The sequence below is a fragment of the Scyliorhinus canicula genome, chromosome 12 (assembly GCF_902713615.1).
Source record: "Scyliorhinus canicula chromosome 12, sScyCan1.1, whole genome shotgun sequence".
Taxonomy (NCBI): Eukaryota; Metazoa; Chordata; class Chondrichthyes; order Carcharhiniformes; family Scyliorhinidae; genus Scyliorhinus; species Scyliorhinus canicula.
Window position 1 is genome coordinate 61,191,106 of NC_052157.1, and position 19,004 is coordinate 61,210,109.

Genomic DNA, 19,004 nt, shown 5'->3' on the forward strand with positions numbered 1-19,004 from the left:
TTTTTGCCTATTATGAACCCTTCCTCTTCCTTCAGAGTTTTGATTAACCTCCAGATATTCAAATGAGCTCCACCCGCCGAACGCTTTATCGCAGAATGAAACCCCTCAGCAGCATTATTTGTTCTCGGTAGATCTTGTAGAACACGCTGATTAACATTCCTTACAGCTGTCGGGAATGTAGGTGTTTCTCTCCTTCGTCTGGTAATTTTTCGAAACACAGATTGGCTCAAATGAAACAAACATGCCACGACAGATGAATTGAGGAATGATGAATTAATTGCCTTGTGAACTGCAACTTCGAAATCTGCCATGATATCAATCGGATCTGCATTAGGTTGCATAATGATGACGATATGATGCTAAATCCTGAAGAGGACTTTCTGATGCGAATACTAGTAAGCGCTGTTGATCCTCGGCGCCCGAATCGTATCTCAGAAACTGTTCGCCATTGTCAAGTTTACAATATTTGTCAGGTATTTCAAAACCGTGTCTAGCCGCTGGATTAGCGGGAAATCCAGAATTTTTTTGTCGGCACCTTTGAATAGTCCTTGAGACGACGGGCAACTTAGGGAGTTGAGAGCAGGTATTTTCTGATAGCTGCGTAAACTTGGCCGCTAGTATGCTACGCGAACTTGCTGCTATATTTTCCACTGCTTCATGCTTTATTTCTGCAACTGCTTTTCTAGCATTTAACGAATCAACATCAGCTGGATGAAGGTGCTCATTAGAAAAATAAATAATTTTCGGCTCATTGCTTTCCGTTACCGTGTGAATCCGCACTGAACACAGCCTTCTTTTCTCACATCTCCAGTATTCTTTTCCTAGGTTTGGACTGCTCGAATGAAAATCGTAGATGTAGTTACTTTCATCAGCTACCTTCCTTTTGCTCTTCGTTGACACAATCAACTTTGTCATCTCGAGATGGGCGAATTAAGAAAGAGAACGATAATATCTATCCTTTAACGAGGCTCGTTAAAGGAAAGAGAACGATAATAACTATCCTTTAACGAGGCTCGTTAAAGGAAAGAGACCGGTAATAAAAATCCTTTATTACATATTATACCTTGCTATGTGCATTAGAGAAGATTTCTATTTACAAAAAGTCAAGTTACAAAAAGTCTTTGACAAAAAAAATCATCCGACAAAAAAACGTGACAAGTCACAAAAAGTCTTAGACGAAAAAAATCATCGGACAAAACGACGTAGGACCAAAAGACGTGTGGACAAAAAGACGTTGGACCAAAAGACGTGGACGAAGTGTCGTTGGACAAAATGACGTCGGACGAAAAGACATAGCGCCATGCTTAGTAATGATGCCCACCCGGAATGGGGATTTGAGGCACTCGGTGTCAGAATCTGGTGGGCTGTCGGGGTCGGAGTCTGGCACGGCTTGCTGTATCAAACGGACGCTTCTACGCCGTGTCTGGGATCGGGCAGTGGAGCAGATCTGCAAAGGGCTGCGTAGTGGCCAAGCTTACCATACTGTAGATAGCTTCGTGATTTTGCCGGACATTGCCGCTTTAAATGGGCAGAGCCACAATTCGGACACGTCATGACGCCAACGTCACCGCGTTTCGTGCACCAAAGCGCATGCACAGTGCGGTCGAATGACGTACGCATCTGCGCAGGCTGGTCGTCAGACTTTCCGTCCCCTCGGTCGTGGCGCGCATGCGCTGGAGCCCGGGAAAAGCGTGTAAAATGGCCAGTCATCAAGACTCAGGCCCTGCATTTGTGTGATGGCCTGCACCCGTTCTGCCTTGTAGGGTTTAGCTTTGCCGTTTCTGCCGCCCTGATGTGGGAGTACCAGTTGTTCGCATGCTTGTGGAGAACACATGTTTCGATGGTGAGGGTGAGCTGATTGACTTTCAGGAGCTGCTGGCGAAAGGAATCGGAGTGGACCCCGAAAACGATTTGATCCTGGATCATGGAGTCGGTTGTGGAGTCATAGTTACATGACTGCGCGAGATGCGGAGATGGGTCAAAAAGGACTGAAAAGGTTCATCCTTACCCTGAAGCATCTGCTGGAAAACATACCGTTCAAAGCTCTCATTCACCTCAATGTCGCAGTGGCTGTCGAACTTCAGCAGGACTGTTTTAAATTTCGTCTTGTCTTCGCCTTCAGCGAATGTAAGGGAGTTGTAGATGTGGATAGAGTGGTCCCCGGCTGTGGAGAGGAATAGTGCGATCTTCCTGGCATCCGATGCGGCCTCGAAGTCGGTGGCTTCTACATAGAGTTGGAGCTTCTGTTTGAAAATCTTCCAGTTAGCACTGAGGTTGCCGGCGATGCGGAGCTGCGGAGGAGGGCGGACGCTGTCCATGTTACCGGATGGCTGATTGCTGGTCAACGCTGATTACCTCAAGGTGAGTCCGTCAATTTGCAGCATCCAGACCTGGTACCATGATGTGTTGGGTAGGCTGAGTCTATGTGGACTGCGTTTGAAACAGTGTAGCGAGAGACAGACTTTCAACACTTGATGAGATGCAATACGATTTTATTTAACATCTAACTATATTACATGCTTAACTGTGGGTTGACATTATGCTGACCTGACTGGAGACCTGAGGCTAGCCTGACCAGACTAACTGACTACCACATGGTGTTTGCACTGGCTAGTGCTCACGAGCTCTGGCTGTCTCAGAGGCTGGATCCCGAGAGAGCGGGAAAACTGGTGCCCTCTGGCTTTATAGTGGTTGTGTCCTGTCAGGTGATTGGCTGCTGTGTTCTGTGTGCTCACTGGTCACCCTGTGTGAGAATCATTGCCTGTCTGCCCTCCATCATATACATGGATGTATATTATGACACCTTCCATCATAAGGTCAGAAGTGGGGATGTTTGCAGGTGACTGCACAAATAATGGGCGGCACAGTGGTTAGCATTTTTGCTTCATAGCGCCAGGGACCCAGGTTTGATTCCAGGCTTGGGTCACTGTGCTCAGTCTGCACGTTCTTCCCGTGTCTGCGTGGGTTTCGTCCGAGTGCTCTGGTTTCCTTTCACAAAGTCCCAAAAGACGTGCTTGTTAGGTGAATTGGACATTCTGAATTCTCCCTCAGTGTATCCGAAGAGGCACCGGAATGTGGCGACTGGGGGCTTCTCACAGTAACCTTATTTTAGTGTTAATGTAAGCCTACTTGTGACACGAATAAAGATTATTAATATTATGAAGCAATCCACCTCCCTGACTTGGAAATATATCGGCCGTTCCCTCACCGTCGCTGGTTCAAAATCTTGGAACGCCACCCAAACAGCACTGTGAGTACCTACACCACAGGGACTGCAGCGGTTCAAGAAGGCAGCTCACTACCACCTCCTGAAGGGCAACTAGGGATGGGCAATAAGCGCTGCCCACACCACATAAATGAATATTTTGAAAAATGTTCCCTGATTACAGTGCAGCCTGTTCTACATTGGGGAAATTTTAATGGGCGACCACTTTGTGGAACAACTCCATTCAGTCCACAAGCCTGACCTCCAGATTCCCATCACCTGTCATTTTAATTCTCCACCTTCTTCTCACTCTGACATCTTTGTCTTTAGCCTCCTGTTTCAATGAAGCTGAATGTCAGCTTGAGGAAGAGAGGGTGGGATTCTCCCCCACCCGGTGGCACAGGGGGTCCCGGTGCCGAGGAGTGGCGTGTACCACTCCGGCGTCGGGCCGGCCCAAAGGTGCGGAATCCTCCCCACCTTCAGAGGTTAGGCCGGCACCGGAGTGGTTTGCGCCTCGCCGGCCGGCGGGGAGGAGACTTGGCGCCACATCAACCGCCGCCAAAGGGCTTCCGCCAGCTTCCGCGAGTTGGCGCATGCGCGGGAGCGTCAGCATGTGCTGACGTCACCCAGCGCATGCGCAGGGGGGGAATCCACACCAGCGGAGGAATAGAGTTCCCCCACGACACAGGCCCGCATGCGGATTGGTTGGCCCCGATCGAAGTCCAGGCCACCATGGGGGCAACTCCTCGGTTCAGATCCCCCCGCTACCCCCCCCAACCGAGAACCCCGGAGGCCGTCCGCTCCGCCAGGTCCCGCCGGAAAGGGCCTACTCTAATTCACGCCGGCAGGACCGGCAACAAAATGAGCAGCCACTTGGCCCATCGCGGACTGGGGAATTGCCGGGGGAAGGGCCGCCGACCGACGCGGCACGATTCCCACCTCTGCCAAATCTCCGGTGCCGGAGAATTCGGCAGCCGTTGGGGGCGGGATTCACGCTGCCCCCCGCTGATTCTCGAACCCGGCGAGGGGTCGGAGAATCTCACCCAGAACCTCTCATCTTTTGATCAGGCACTTTGGGCGGAATTCTCCGACTCCCCGGCAGGTCGGAGATTTGCCAGGGGGCAGCATGAATCCCACCCCCGCCGGCTGCCGAATTCTCTGGCACCGGAGATTTGGTGGGGGCGGAAATCACGTCGTGCCGGTCGGCGGCCGCTGGCAGCGCCCCCCCCCCCCCCCCCCCCCCCAGTGATTCTCTGGCCACTGCTGGGCCGAGTGGCCGCCCGTCTTTTTGCCGGTCCCGCTGACTTAAATTAGAGTAGGTCCTTATCAGCGGGACCTGGCGGCGCGGGGGTCCTCGGGGGGGCCGCAGGGGTATCTGGCCCCGGGAGGTGCCCCCAGGGTGGCCTCGCCCGCGATCGGATCCCACCGATCCGCGGGTGGGCCTGTGCCGTGGGGGAACTCTATTCCTCCGCGTCGGCTGCTATTTCACCGCGAGGGCTGACACGGAGATAAACCCTCCCCCGCCCGTGCATGCACTGGGATAACGCCAGCACATGCCGGCGCTCCCGCACATGCGCCAACTCACGCCGGCCGGTGGAGGCCCTTCGGCGCCGGTTGGCGTGGCGCCAAGCCCCTTCCCTGCTGGCTGGCGCGGCGCAAACCACTCCGGGGCCGGCCTAGCCCCTAAAGGTGCAGAGGATTCCGCACCTTTGGAGCGGCCCGACGCCAGAGTGCTTCACGCCACTCCTCAGCGCCGGGACCCCCCGCCCCGCCGGGTAGGGGAGAATCTCGCCCTCTTTCTAGATTCTACATTGTGTTCAAGAATTTTACTTTGCATGTTTTGAATTCATTGTGTATCATTTCTTATGTTGCTTGGTGTCATAAAGATGAACAGTTGCTGCCATTCACACCTCCTCTCGACACATCTTTTGTTTCTTTACCTGCCCCATTTCCACTCCCTTTCCTTTCACCTCTCCTGTCCTCCAGCCTAATACAGATCTTCCTTACTGTTCTTTTCCTCACACAGCCCCTTTTATTTGGTGCAAACCAATTACATTTGTAACTTTTCTGTTTTGATGAAAGGTAATTGATGTGAAACATTAACTGTTTCTCCACAGCTGCTGCCTGATTTGCTGAGTATCTTCACCATTCCCATTCCTAAAATGGTGGCAATCATAAGTTAAAAATAAATGACTGCGGATGCTGAAATCTGAAGCAAAAACAGAAAACGATGGACAATCACAGCAGGTCTGACAGCACCTGTGGAGAGAGAAGGAGCTAATATTTTGAATCTAGATGACTCTTTGTCAGCTCCCTTCTCTCACCACAGATACTGTCAGACCTGCTGTGATTGCCCGGCATTTTCGGTTTTTGTGCCTAAAACAGCAGCTCCTTTTCGCCCATCTCCCGTTCCCCGAAGTCTTACAGCACCAGGTTAAAGTTCAACAGGTTTGTTTCACATCACTAGCTTTCGGAGCACCGCTCCTTCCTCAGGTGAATCTGAGAAGCTGTGCTCTGAAAGATAGTGATTTGAAACAAACCTGTTGGACTTTAACCTGGTGCTGTAAGACTTCTTACTGTGCTCACCCCGGTCCAACGCCGGCATCCCCACATCTTCCTGCCTTGTCACTGGATGATCAGACAGCCAATAAGCAGCCACCCACGTGGCTTGAACAGCCATGCTCACCCACTAATTAACAGCGAGACACAGTCCCGCAAAGCATTGATTGGTGGAGCCTCAGCTTGCGCCCTCTTTCCCTAACGACTCTTTCCCGGACGCTTGATCCTGAGCTCGGGTTGAACTCGAGCTTGACCGGTTGGAAGGAAAAAGTTGGCGTGCGCTGAGGGCCCATGATTGGTCAGCAGACTCTAGATCTGCCACTGGCATGAGCAGAAACGGTTGGAGGAAAAAACGGTTAACCAATTTGAAGCTGGTTCGGCAGGTGAAAGGTCAACTTCAGAAAATTCAGTTTATCAGGCTGTTGTAGCCACCGGGATGGTCACTTCCAGAATACAAAATGGATGTTTGCAAAGACTATAGGGAACAATGGACAATGCTAAGAAAGCAGGCAGGCACAGAGCCTGTATGCGTATTGGAACCTCAACCCCCAGACGAGACTGAAACTGTAAGGCAATTAGCATATTGATGGCCCATCCCCGGGAACAAAGGAATGGCATTCAAGTAACCGATACAATTGCAGACATCCCGGTGCCAGGAAGACACAAACAAAGCAAGGCCAATGGCCACCAAAGACACCCCCCGCCATCAGGGCACCCACCCCTTTATTGGTCGAGATCGATTCCGATGATCAAGATACAGCCCAATTAATGGGGCCAAATTCAAGGCCCGCCCAAAAGTGCGCGAAGCCCCTTTGGGTATAAGAAGAAGCCCCTGAGAGAGAATCACTCTCTTGGACTCGGCTCTTGAAGCTGAGAGACCCGTCCACCAGCTGCACCAGAAGCAAGTAAGCCCAAGGTCAACGCTCGCCATCAGACGGACGACCTTAGCTGTTCTCCTGTTACCTCTTCATACCCAACAGCCTCATATCCGAACAACGGCCATTGTTCCTCTGACTGAGTGGGCACCCGAAGTTAAGTATAGGCATTAGCGTTAGAGATAGGTTAGTTTATGGTATTTTGTGCATGAGTAGATATTACTGTGTGTGTAAATAAATAGTATTGGCTTTGAACTAACTAACTGGTGTATTGGTTCTTTGATCAGTATTTGGGTTTGAACCTTGTGGCGATATCGAAAGATACCTGGCGTCTCTAGAGCAAACATAATTAGGATTAAGGAAGGCGACCATATTGACCGCTGTATTTAGAACCAGATACACAGAGCAACAGTGCAAATCACATGAAGGAAGCACAAAGAAGGAATCAGAAAATAGAATCCCTGCAGTGCAGAGGGAAGCCATTTGGCCCATCAAGTCTGCACTGGCCCTTGGAAAGAGCACCCTACTTTTGTCCGTGCTTCCACCCTGTCCCCATAACCTGGTAAACCACCTCCCTTTTAGGACACTGAGGAACAATTTAGCATGGCCAATCCACCTAACCTACACATCTTTGGACTGTGGGAGGAAACCGGAGCACCCGGAGGAAACCCACACAGATACAGGGACACTATGCCCCACATAGACAGTCACCCGAGGCTGGAATTGAACATTGGAACTGTGAGGCAGCAGTGCTAGCCACTGTGCCACTGTGCTGCCCATTGTTGAGGTGAAAATGTTTAATGACCTTGGGTAAGCAGCTGTATTTATTCGAAAGGAGTTTTTAAATATAAGGAATTGATTTATTGTCTGGGATTCAAGCTTTCTGGAGGAGAGTGACAGGACAAGGAGGAGAACAAGGCTCATTTCTCTTCTGTTCCCAGTCCCACATTCTTCAATAAAACCTCCCAAACAAACAACCTCCAACCTCCCCTAGAAGAACAAGGGCAGCAGGAACATGGGGACACCATCACCTCAAATTTCCGTCCGAGTCTCACAGACACTGTCCCGACGTAGAGATATATCGGTCGTTGCTTCAACGTCACTAGATCAAAATCCTGGACCTCCCTCACTAACTGCACTGTGGGAGGACCTTCACCACACGAGACTGAAACGGTGCAAGAAGAGGACTCATCACCACCTTAGGCACTGAAACAAGATGAACAGCAACTAAATGGAGTGATCAATGTGTCCTGGGCACTGAAGTAAACTCGATCACAGCAATGACCTAGTTTACCCTGAAGTGTTGATGCCAACACAAGGAGACATCTCCAACAAACAGTTCAATATATCTCTGAATTTTCAGTTTTCTTCCCATCACTTCAAGATGGTTCCACATTAAAGAACGATCAGCATTTATTTAGCAATACACAATTTACGCAAAGCAATAGCCCACAGGTTTCAATTAAATAAATGCCTGGAAATCTGTCTTGGATGTTATTTATAGGCTAAATATGGAAAAATACACCAGGAAGAACTCACAAACATGAGCAGGATTGGAGAATCGCACGGGGCCGGCGAAAATCCCGCCCCCACCGTGGCAGAAATTCTCCGCCGCCCGGGAATTGGCGGGGGCGGGAATCACGCCCCGTCGATCGCCGTGCCCTCCGCACCAATCGGCGAGCCCCCTGCGGCGATTCTCCGGCCCGCGATGGGCCGAAGTCCTGCCGCTGAGAGGCCTCTCCCGCCGCCGTGGTTTCAACCACCTCTGGTGGCGGCGGGACTGGCAGCGCGAGCGGGCCCCCGGGGGGGGACGGGACGCGGGGCGATCGGACTCTGGGGGGTGCCCCCACGGTGGCCTAGCCCGTTTATCGGGGCCCACCGATCGGCGGGCGGGCCAGTGCAGTGGGGGCACTCTTTTTCTTCCGCCGCCGCCACGGCCTCCACCATGGCAGAGGCGGAAGAGAATCCCCCAGTGCGCATGCGCCTGTGGTGACATCAGCGCCAGCTGACGTACCGGCGCATGTGCGAACCGGCGAAGGCCTTTTGGCCAGCTCCGGTGCCGGTCGGCGGGTGTCAAAGGCCGCTGGGGCGGTTTTGGCGCCAACCACTCTGACCTCACAGTACCTCACAGTAATTAACGGATTCCTACTGAAAGGAGATAGGATAGTTCCTTCATGCCTCTGACAAGGAATCTTGGAACAGATAGTCGAGGGTCACCAACGTATTGAAAAATGTCGTAGACAAGCAAGACACTCTGTACTGGCATGGAATCAACAAGGATGTGAACAATCATGTGCAGGAATGCAGCATTTGTCAGATGCATCAATCTGCACAATGCAAACAAATCTTCGAAGACAATGAACTCATCACCAATCCTTGGATCAAAGTTGGTATGGATCTATTCTACTTTACATGTCATGACTATCTGGTCATAATTAACTACCATTCCAACTATCCCGAGGTGATCAGGCTGAATGATTCAATGACGAGATCTGTAATACAAGCAGCAAAATCTGTTTTTGCTTGCCATGGAATTCCATGATGCATTGTCTCTGACAATGGTCCTTGCTTCACCAGCTGGGGGTGGACACCATTTGCAGAACGATATAATTTTAATCACATCACATCAAGCCCATTGTATCCCCAATCTAATGGCAAAGCAGAGAAAAGCTTAGGAATAGTCAAAGAACAATTCAGTAAAGAACTTAATGACAACAAAGACATATCTGTGGCACTGTTGACATACAGAGCTACCCCATTGCCATCAGGTTTGTCACCTGACCAGATATTGATGGGAAGAATAACTCGCACCACGTTACCAGAAATCACGGTTCAAAATATGGATTATGAAGAAATACGTAACAGCCTAAGGTTACAAAAACAAAAAGATTACTACAAGCACAGAAAATCTTTATCAAAGTTAAAATAATGGGACTTTGTTCGTATACAAAATCCTGATGGTGGATGGCAACATCTAGCTAAAGTTTGAAGACACGTTGCACCCTGATCATATTTGATTTAGATTGAACAAGGTTCAATGTTTAGAAGAAATAGAAGAACATTACTGCAAATAAAAAAAACATGTTCCATCTCAAACTCAGAACATCATAGCTCAGGATGCCATCTTCAAAGACATTGACTTTCCTAATTCTTCAGTATCACCAATGCATCAAGACAATTTGGAAGATAAATTGCATACTTTGACGAAATCACTGTAAAGATCAACGAGAACGAAGAAACCACCAAACAGATTAAATTTGTAGTGACTAATAACTATTCATCTTTCATCACCAATGTGACTTAACATTTATTTTTGCAACTGAATGTAAACAAAACAAGTTAATGATTCATGCTCACTATTACAATGTTTAAAGAAAAATGTTACAAAGTTTATAACTTTTTTTCAAAGAAAGGGGGAAGCGGCATTTTATCATAAATGTAAAGAACTGCAAGGATTGATGTAATGGCCACATCAACCAATAGAGGGAGCTAGATGTACAACTATATAAGGCATGAATGCTAAGCCCTGTGGGTGATAGGTTTAGGAGAAAGCTAGAGGACTGAAGGAAAGTAGTGTAAGTGAGAGCAGATCATAGTTAATGCAATAGTAGTAGATGAGTGCAGAATATATGTTTATTTTCAACTGTATATTATAGAGGAGTAAGTGTTGAATCCACTTAAGTAGTATTAATAAATCTATAGCTTTGTTTAATTTAAAAGCTATTTGACGTCTTTGTGAACACTACACCAACGATCCTAACATTAGCAACACAAAGAACACCACTCTTCACATCCTACTTTCCTATCCATCTTTGTTGCCATCATCAAATTTGCCAACCATCCCTTCAGTCACTTACAGAATTATTTAGACTGAAGGAACAGGAGGAGGCCATTCAGCCCCTCGAGCCCGTTCCATGATTCAACGAAATCATGGCTGATCTGTGCCATGACCCCTTTGCCCCATATTCATGATGAGGAATGAGCAGTGCTCCGAAAGCTACTGTTTGAAACAAACCTGTTGGACTTTAACCTGGTGTTGTAAGACTTCTTACTATGCTTATGGAAGACCTTGGGATTTCCTTTCAAGTTAACTACCAGTTTCTTTTCATGCTCTCTCCTTGCTTTTCTTATTATTTTTTTCACCTCCACTATGGCTCTCCTATATTCAACCTGATTCTTCATTGTATTTCTACCTTTGATTGAGTATTGATTTATTGATTTATTCATAGTTTTACTTGCTAATTGAATGCATGTAGCAGAGAGGTAAAAATTATTAAAAGTGTCTTGATTGTGGGAATCCAGACATTATTTTAGGCAATGTTTCACATGATTAATCACCCATTGTATTCTGGTGTATTCAGCAATGAGAATGTATTAACTAATCAGTTACAGCAAGGTCTCTGGGCCGAGCTGTAGCTCGAGAAATATATCCAGTAATTTTCCTCAGACTGCGCACGCAGAATCTGAGCTAGTCTTCATAGGCACCAGTCAATCTTAAGTAATGTCCAATGTTTGATTAATGAATCATCCTTTAAGTAACAGACATCTATTTGAACAAACCAGGAGGTCACAACTGAGAAGTAGAAACCAGTGAGAGTAATGAGGGATTGATTAAACAAGAGATAAGAATTCACTTAAAAGTAGGACCTCTTGATCGAGGTCTTGTTCCTGAATTCCTGCATTCTTGAATTCTTGAATCATCTATTTGTTTGTTTGTATTTAAATCGGAATGCAAATGCACCCATATTCATTGACACGGTTTGAACTTGTCCGTTCAGTCTTGCTGGACTATCAAACAATATCATTTACAATCAGAAAGGAGACAAGGATGTTTGCAAAAGTGAGGGAAGAGGATGTACAAATTGAACGTCATAGAGAATCATCTTGGAGAGATCACTGCAAAGGCATTCAATCAGATTATATCAAGAGGTTTAAAGATATTTCTTCGGAGTGCGTTCCTGTATATTTCAGGAAGATAAATTCGATTTTGAATCATTTACATTTTCTGTGTTCTCCACACATTGACTGTGTCTCATTCTTGCTCAGTTAAAGAGCACCATCGACAAAATCACAATTTGCATACAGATCATTTGGTTCAGGACTGACTCCGTGGTTATATTTCATTTCCAAGTTCTTTACATCTTTGTTCTGCAATAGAAACAGAAATGATCAGAGGGACAATAATCATAGTGATGTGCATTTAGAATTATTGACCCAAATCAAAATTCTACCCACAATTGATACCATAATAAATGATGCTAAATGGTGTTGAGATTTGATTACTGATGCCGAAAGGTGTTGGATTATTGATACTGAATGGTGTTGGGTTTGATTATTGATGCTGAACAGGGTTTGATTATCGAGACTGAATGGCGTTGGGTTTGATTATTGATACTGAATGGGGTTTGATTATTGAGACAGAATGGGGTTTGATTATTGGCACTGAATGATGTAGCATTTGACTATTGATACTGAACAGGGTTTGATTATTGACACAGAATGAGGTTTGATTACTGATACTGAACAATGTTTGATTACTGATATTGAACGGTGTTTAATTATTGATACTGAACAGTGTTTGATTACTGATACTGAATGGTGTTTGATTATTGATACAGAATAAGATTTGATTACTGATACTGAACAGGGTTTGATTACTGATACTCAACAGTATTTGATTATTGATAGTGAATGGGGTTTGATTCTTGATACTGAACGGTGTTTGATTATTGATACTCAGCAGGGTTTGATTATTGATACTGAATGGTGTTGGGTTTAATTATTGATAGTGAACGGGGTTTGGTTATTGACACTGACGGTGTTTGATTATTGCTACTGAACGGTGTTTGATTATTGATACTGAACAGGGTTTAATTATTGATACTGAATGGTGTTTAATTATTGATACTGAACAGGGTTTGATTATTGATACTGAACGGTGTTTAATTATTGATACTGAACAGGGTTTGATTATTGATACTGAATGGTGTTGGGTTTGATTATTGATATAAAATTGAGATCAATTGTTGATACCAAATGATGGAAGGTTTTATTGTTGATAGAATGGTATTGGTTTGATTATCAATATTGTACGGGGTTTCAGTATTGCTACTGAACGGTGTTTAATTATTGATACTGGACGGTGTTTGATTATTGATACTGAACGGCATTTAATTATTGATACTGAATGGGGTTTAATTATTGATACTGGATGGTGTTTGATTATTGATACTGAACGGTGTTTAATTATTGATACTGAATGGGGTTTGATTATTGATACTGAATGGGGTTTGACTATTGATATTGAACAATGTTTGATTATTGATACTGAAGGGCGTTTGATTATTGACATTGAAGGGGTTTGATTATTGATACTGAATTGGGTTTGATTATTGATACTGAACGGAGTTTGATTATTGATACTGAACAATGTTTGATTATTGATACTGAACGGTGTTTAATTACTAATACAGAAGGAGTTTGATTATTGATTTGAATGGTGTTGTTTGATTACTGAAACTGAACGGGATTTGATTATTGATACGGAATGGAGTTTGATTGTTGATAACGAATAATGTTGTGTTTGATTGTTGATAGACCGGTGTTGGGTTTGATTATCAACATTGAACGGGCTTTCCATTATTGATACTGAATGGTGTTGGGTTTGATTATTGATAATGAACGGTCTTTGATTATTGCTACAGAACAATGTTTCATTATTGATACTGAACGGTGTTTGATTATTGATATTTAAGGTGTTGATTATTGATACTGAATTGGGTTTAATTATTGATACTGAATAAAGAACAAAGAACAAAGAAAGGTACAGCACAGGAACAGGCCCTTCGGCACTCCAAGCCTGTGCCGACCATGCTACCCGACTAAACTACAGTCTTCTACAATTCCTGGATCCGTATCCCTCTATTCGGGTTCTTCTCGGGCAGCACGGTAGCACAAGTAGATTTCACTGTGGCTTCACACCTGGGTCCCAGGTTCGATTCCCTGCTGGGTCACTGTCTGTGCGGAGTCTGCACGTTCTCCCCGTGTGTGCGTGGATTTCCTCCGGGTGCTCCGGTTTCCTCCCACAGTCCAAAGACGTGCAGGTCAGGTGGATTGGCCATGATAAATTGCCCTTAGTGACCAAAAAAGGTTAGGAGGGGTTATTGGGTTACGGGGTTAGGGTGGAAGTGAGGGCTTAGGTGGGTCGGTGCAGACTTGATGGGCCGAATGGCCTCCTTCTGCACTGTATGTTCTATGTATTCCCATCCTATTCATGTATTTATCAAGATGCTCCTTAAATGTCACTATCATCCCTGCTTCCACCACCTTCTCCGGCAGTGAGTTCCAGGCACACTAACCTCTTTGTAAAAAACCTGCCTCGTACATCTACTCTAAACCTTGCCCCTCGCACCTTAAACCTATGCCCCCTAGTAATTGACCCCTCTACCTTGGGGAAAAGCCTCTGATGATCCGCTCTGTCTATGCCCCTCATAATTTTGTAGACCTCTATCAGGTCACCCCTCAAACTCCGTCGTTCCTGTGAGAACCAACCAAGTTTATTCAACCGCTCCTCATAGCTAATGCCCTCCATACCAGGCAACATCCTGGTAAATCTCTTCTGCACCCTCTCTAAAGCCTCCACATCCTTCTGGTCGTGTGGCGACCAGAATTGAACATTATACTCCAAGTGTGGCCTAACTAAGGTTCTATGCTGCTGCCACATGACTTGCCAATTCTTATACTCAATACCCTGGCCAATGAAGGCAAGCATGCCGTATGCCTTCTTGACTACCTTCACCACCTGTGTTGCCCCTTTCAGTGACCTGTGGACCCATATACCTAGATCTCTCTGACTTTCAATACTCTTGAGGGTTCTACCATTCACTGTATTTTCCCGACCTGCATTAGACCTTCCAAAATGCATTACCTCACATTTGCCTGGATTAAACTCCATCTGCCATCTCTCCGCCCAAGTCTCCAAATGATCTAAATCCTGCTGTATCCTCTGACAGTCCTCATCACTATGTGCAACAATCTTTGTGTCATCTGCAAACTTACTAATCACACCAGTTACATTTTCCTCAAATCATTTATATGTACTACAAACAGCAAAGGTCCCAGCACTGATCCCTGCGGAACACCACTAGTCACAGCCCTCCAATTAGAAAAGCACCCTTCCATTGCTTCTCTCTGCCTTCTATGGCCTAGCCAGTTCTGTATCCATCTTGCCAGCTCACCCCTGATCCCGTGTGACTTCACCTTTTGTACCAGTCTGCCATGAGGGACCTTGTCAAACGCCTTACTGAAGTCCATATAAACAACATCCACTGCCCTACCTGCATAAATCATCTTTGTGGCCTCTTCGAAAAACTCTATCAAGTTAGTGAGACACGACCTCCCCTTCACAAAACCATGCTGCCTCTCACTAATACATCCATTTGTTTCCAATTGGGAGTGAATCCTGTCTCGAAGAATTCTCTCCAGTAATTTCCCTACCACTGATGTAAGGCTCACCGGCCTGTTGTTCCCTGGATTATCCTTGCTACCCTTCTTAAATAAAGGAACAACATTGGCTATTTTCCAGTACTCCGGGACATCACTTGAAGACAGTGTGGATCCAAAGATTTTTGTCAAGGCCTTAGCAATTTACTCTCTAGCCTCCTTCAGTATTCTGAGGTAGATCCCATCAGGCCCTGGGGACTTATCTACCTTAATATTTTTCAAGACTCCCAACACCTCATCTTTTTGGATCTCAATGTGACCCAGGCTATCTACACACCCTTCTCCAGACTCAACATCCACCAATTCCTTCTCTTTGGTGAATACTGATGCAAAGTATTAATTTAGTACCTTGTCCATTTCCTCTGGTTCCACACATAGATTCCCTTGCCTATCCTTCAGTGGGCCAACCCTTTCCCTGGCTACCCTCTTGCTTTTTATGTACGTGTAAAAATCCTTGGGATTTTCCTTAACCCTATTTGCCAATGACTTTTCGTGACCCCTTCTAGCCCTCCTGACTCCTTGCTTAAGTTCCTTCCTACTTTCCTTATATTCCACACAGGCTTCGTCTGTTCCCAGCCTTCTAGCCCTGACAAATGCCTCCTTTTTCTTTTTGACGAGGCCTACAATATCTCTCGTTATCCAACATTCCTGAAATTTGCTGTATTTATCCTTCTTCCTCACAGGAACATGCCGGTCCTGAATTCCTTTCAACTGACACTTGAAAGCCTCCCACATGTCAGGTGCTGATTTACCCTCAAACATCCCAATCTAGGTTCTTCAGTTCCTGCCTAGTATTGTTCTAATTAGCCTTCCCCCAATTTAGCACATTCACCCTAGGACCACTCTTATCCTTGTCCACCAGCACTTTAAAACTTACTGAATTGTGGTCACTGTTCCTGAAATGCTCCCCTACTGAAATTTCTACCACCTGGCTGGGCTCATTCCCCAATACAAGGTCCAGTACAGCCCCTTCCCTAGTTGGACTGTCTACATATTGTTTTTAAGAAGCCCTCCTGGATGCTCCTTACAAAGTCTGCCCTGTCTAAGCCCCTAGAACTAAGTGAGTCCCAGTCAATATTGGGGAAGTTGAAGTCTCCCATCACAACAACCCTGTTGTTTTTACTCTTTTCCAAAATCTGTCTACCTATCTGCTCCTCTGTCTCCCGCTGGCTGTTGGGAGGCCTGTTGTAAACCCCTAACATTGTGACTGCACCCTTCTTATTCCTGATCCCTACCCATATAGCCTCACTGCCCTCTGAGGTGTCCTTCCGCAATACAGCTGTGATATTCTCCCTAACCAGTAGCACAACTCCGCCACCCCTTTTACATCCCCCTCTCTCCCGCCTTGAAACATCTAAATCCTGGAATGTTTAGCTGCCAATCCTGTCCTTCCCTCAACCAGGTCTTTGTGTTTGATTATCGATACTGAACTGTGTTTGATTATTGATACTGAACGGTGTGTGATTATTGATAGTGAACGGTGTTTGATTATTGATACTGAACAATGTTTGATTATTGATACTGAATGGTGTTTGATTATTGATATTGAAGGGGTTTGATTATTGATACTGAATTAGGTTTGATTATTGATACTGAGTGGTGTTTGATTATTAATACGGAACAATGTTTGATTATTGATACTGAATTGAGTTTGATTATTGATACTGAACGGAGTTTGATTATTGGTACTGAATGGTGCTGGGTTTGATTATTGATACTGAACGGGGTTTGATTATTAATACTCAATGGTGTTGGGTTTGATTATTGATATGGAATGAAGTTTGATTATTGTTACTGGACGTTGTTTGATTATTGATAAGGAATGGAGTTTTATTGTTCATACTGAATGATTTGGGTTTGATTGTTGATTGAATGGCGTTGGATTGATTATCAATATTGAACGGTGTTTGATTATTGATGTTGAATAATGTTTGATTATTGATACTGAATGGTGTTTGATTATTGACACTGAATAGGATTCATTATTGATACTGAATGGGGGTTCGTTATTAATACTGAACGGTGTTTGATTATTGATACTGAACGGGGTTTGATTATTGATATTAAACGGTGTTTGATTATTGATGCAGAATGGTTTTTGTTTATTGATACTGATTGGTGTTTGATTATTCACACTGAACGGTCTTTAATTATTGATACTGAGCGGTGTTTGATTATTGATACTGAATAGTGTCTGATCATTGATACTGAATGGCGTTTGGTTATTGATACTGAACAGTATTGAGATTGATTATTGATACTGAACGGTATTTGATTATTGATACTGAACGGGTTTTGTTTATTGATAATGAACGCTGTTTAATTATTGATACAGAATAGTGTTTGATTTTTGATACTGAGTGGTGTTTGATTATTGATACGGAACAGTGTTGATTATTGATGCTGAAAAGTTTTAAATTATTGATAGTGAACAAGCTTGATTATTGATACTGAACGGTATTTGATGATTGATACTGAACGGTGTTTGATTATTGATACTGAACGGTGTTTGATTATTGATACGGAACGGTGTTTAATTATTGATACTGAACGGTGTTTGATTATTGATACTGAACGGTGTTTAATTATTGATACTGAACGATGTTTAATTATTGATACTGAACGGTGTTTGATTATTGATACTGAACGGTGTTTGATTATTGATACGGAACGGTGTTTGATTATTGATACTGAACGGTGTTTAATTATTGATACTGGACGGTGTTTGATTATTGATACTGAACGGTGTTTATTTATTGATATTGAACGATGTTTAATTATTGATACGGAACGATGTTTGATTATTGATAGTGAATGAGTTTAAGAATTTCTCCTGAACAGTGTTTGATTATTGATACTAAATGGTGTTTGATTATTGATAGTAAACGAGTTTGCTTATTGATAGTGAACAAGATTGATTATTGATACTGAACAGTGTTTGATTATTGATACTGATCAGTGTTTAATTATTGACACTGAACGGTGTTTAATTATTGATACTGAACGAGGTTTGAATATTGATACTGAACTGGGTTTGATTATTGATACCGAATGGTGTTTGATTATTGATACTAAATGAGGTTTGAATATTGATACTGAATGGTGTTTGATTATTGATACTGAACAGTGTTTGATTTTTGATACTGAACGGTGTTGATTATTGATACTGAACGGTGTTGATTATTGATACTGAATGGTGTTTGATTATTGATACAGAACGGGGTATGATTATTGATACTGAACGGTTTTTGATGATTGATACTGAGCGGTGTTTAATTATCGATACTGAACGGTGTTTGATTATTGATACTGAACAGTGTTTAATTATTGATACGGAACGGTGTTTGATTATTGATAGTGAACAAGCTTGATTATTGATACTGAACGGTTTTTGATTATTGATACTGAACGGTGTTTGATTATTGATACGGAACGGTGTTTGATTATTGATACTGAGCGGTGTTTAATTATTGATACTGAACGGTTTTTAATTATTGATACTGAATGATGTTTAATTATTGATACGGAACGATGTTTGATTATTGATAGTGAATGAGTTTAAGAATTGCTCCTGAACAGTGTTTAATTATTGATACTGAATGGTGTTTGATTATTGATAGTAAACAAGTTTGCTTATTGACAGTGAACAAGATTGATTATTGATACTGAACGGTGTTTGATTATTGATACTGAACGGTGTTTGTTTATTGATACGGAACGGTGTTTGATTATTGATACTGAACGGTGTTTAATTATTGATACTGAACGGTGTTTGATTATTGATACTGAACGGTGTTTAATTATTGATACTGAACGATGTTTAATTATTGATCCGGAACAATGTTTGATTATTGATAGTGAAT

At 44.2% G+C, this 19,004-nt stretch overlaps 1 protein-coding gene across 3 annotated transcripts in view; it reads right to left on the reverse strand.

The window, feature by feature from the left end:
• Positions 1-9,912: 9,912 nt before the first annotated feature.
• The window catches only part of LOC119975259 (sialic acid-binding Ig-like lectin 13), an 87,515-nt gene continuing 78,423 nt past the window's right edge, over positions 9,913-19,004 (reverse strand). For all 3 annotated transcript variants that reach the window (XM_038814951.1, XM_038814949.1, XM_038814950.1), the window contains one exon: positions 9,913-11,787. In XM_038814951.1, coding sequence (XP_038670879.1) covers positions 11,686-11,787 — 102 coding nt within the window. In that variant the 3' untranslated portion in view covers positions 9,913-11,685. The remainder of the gene's footprint in view (positions 11,788-19,004) is intronic.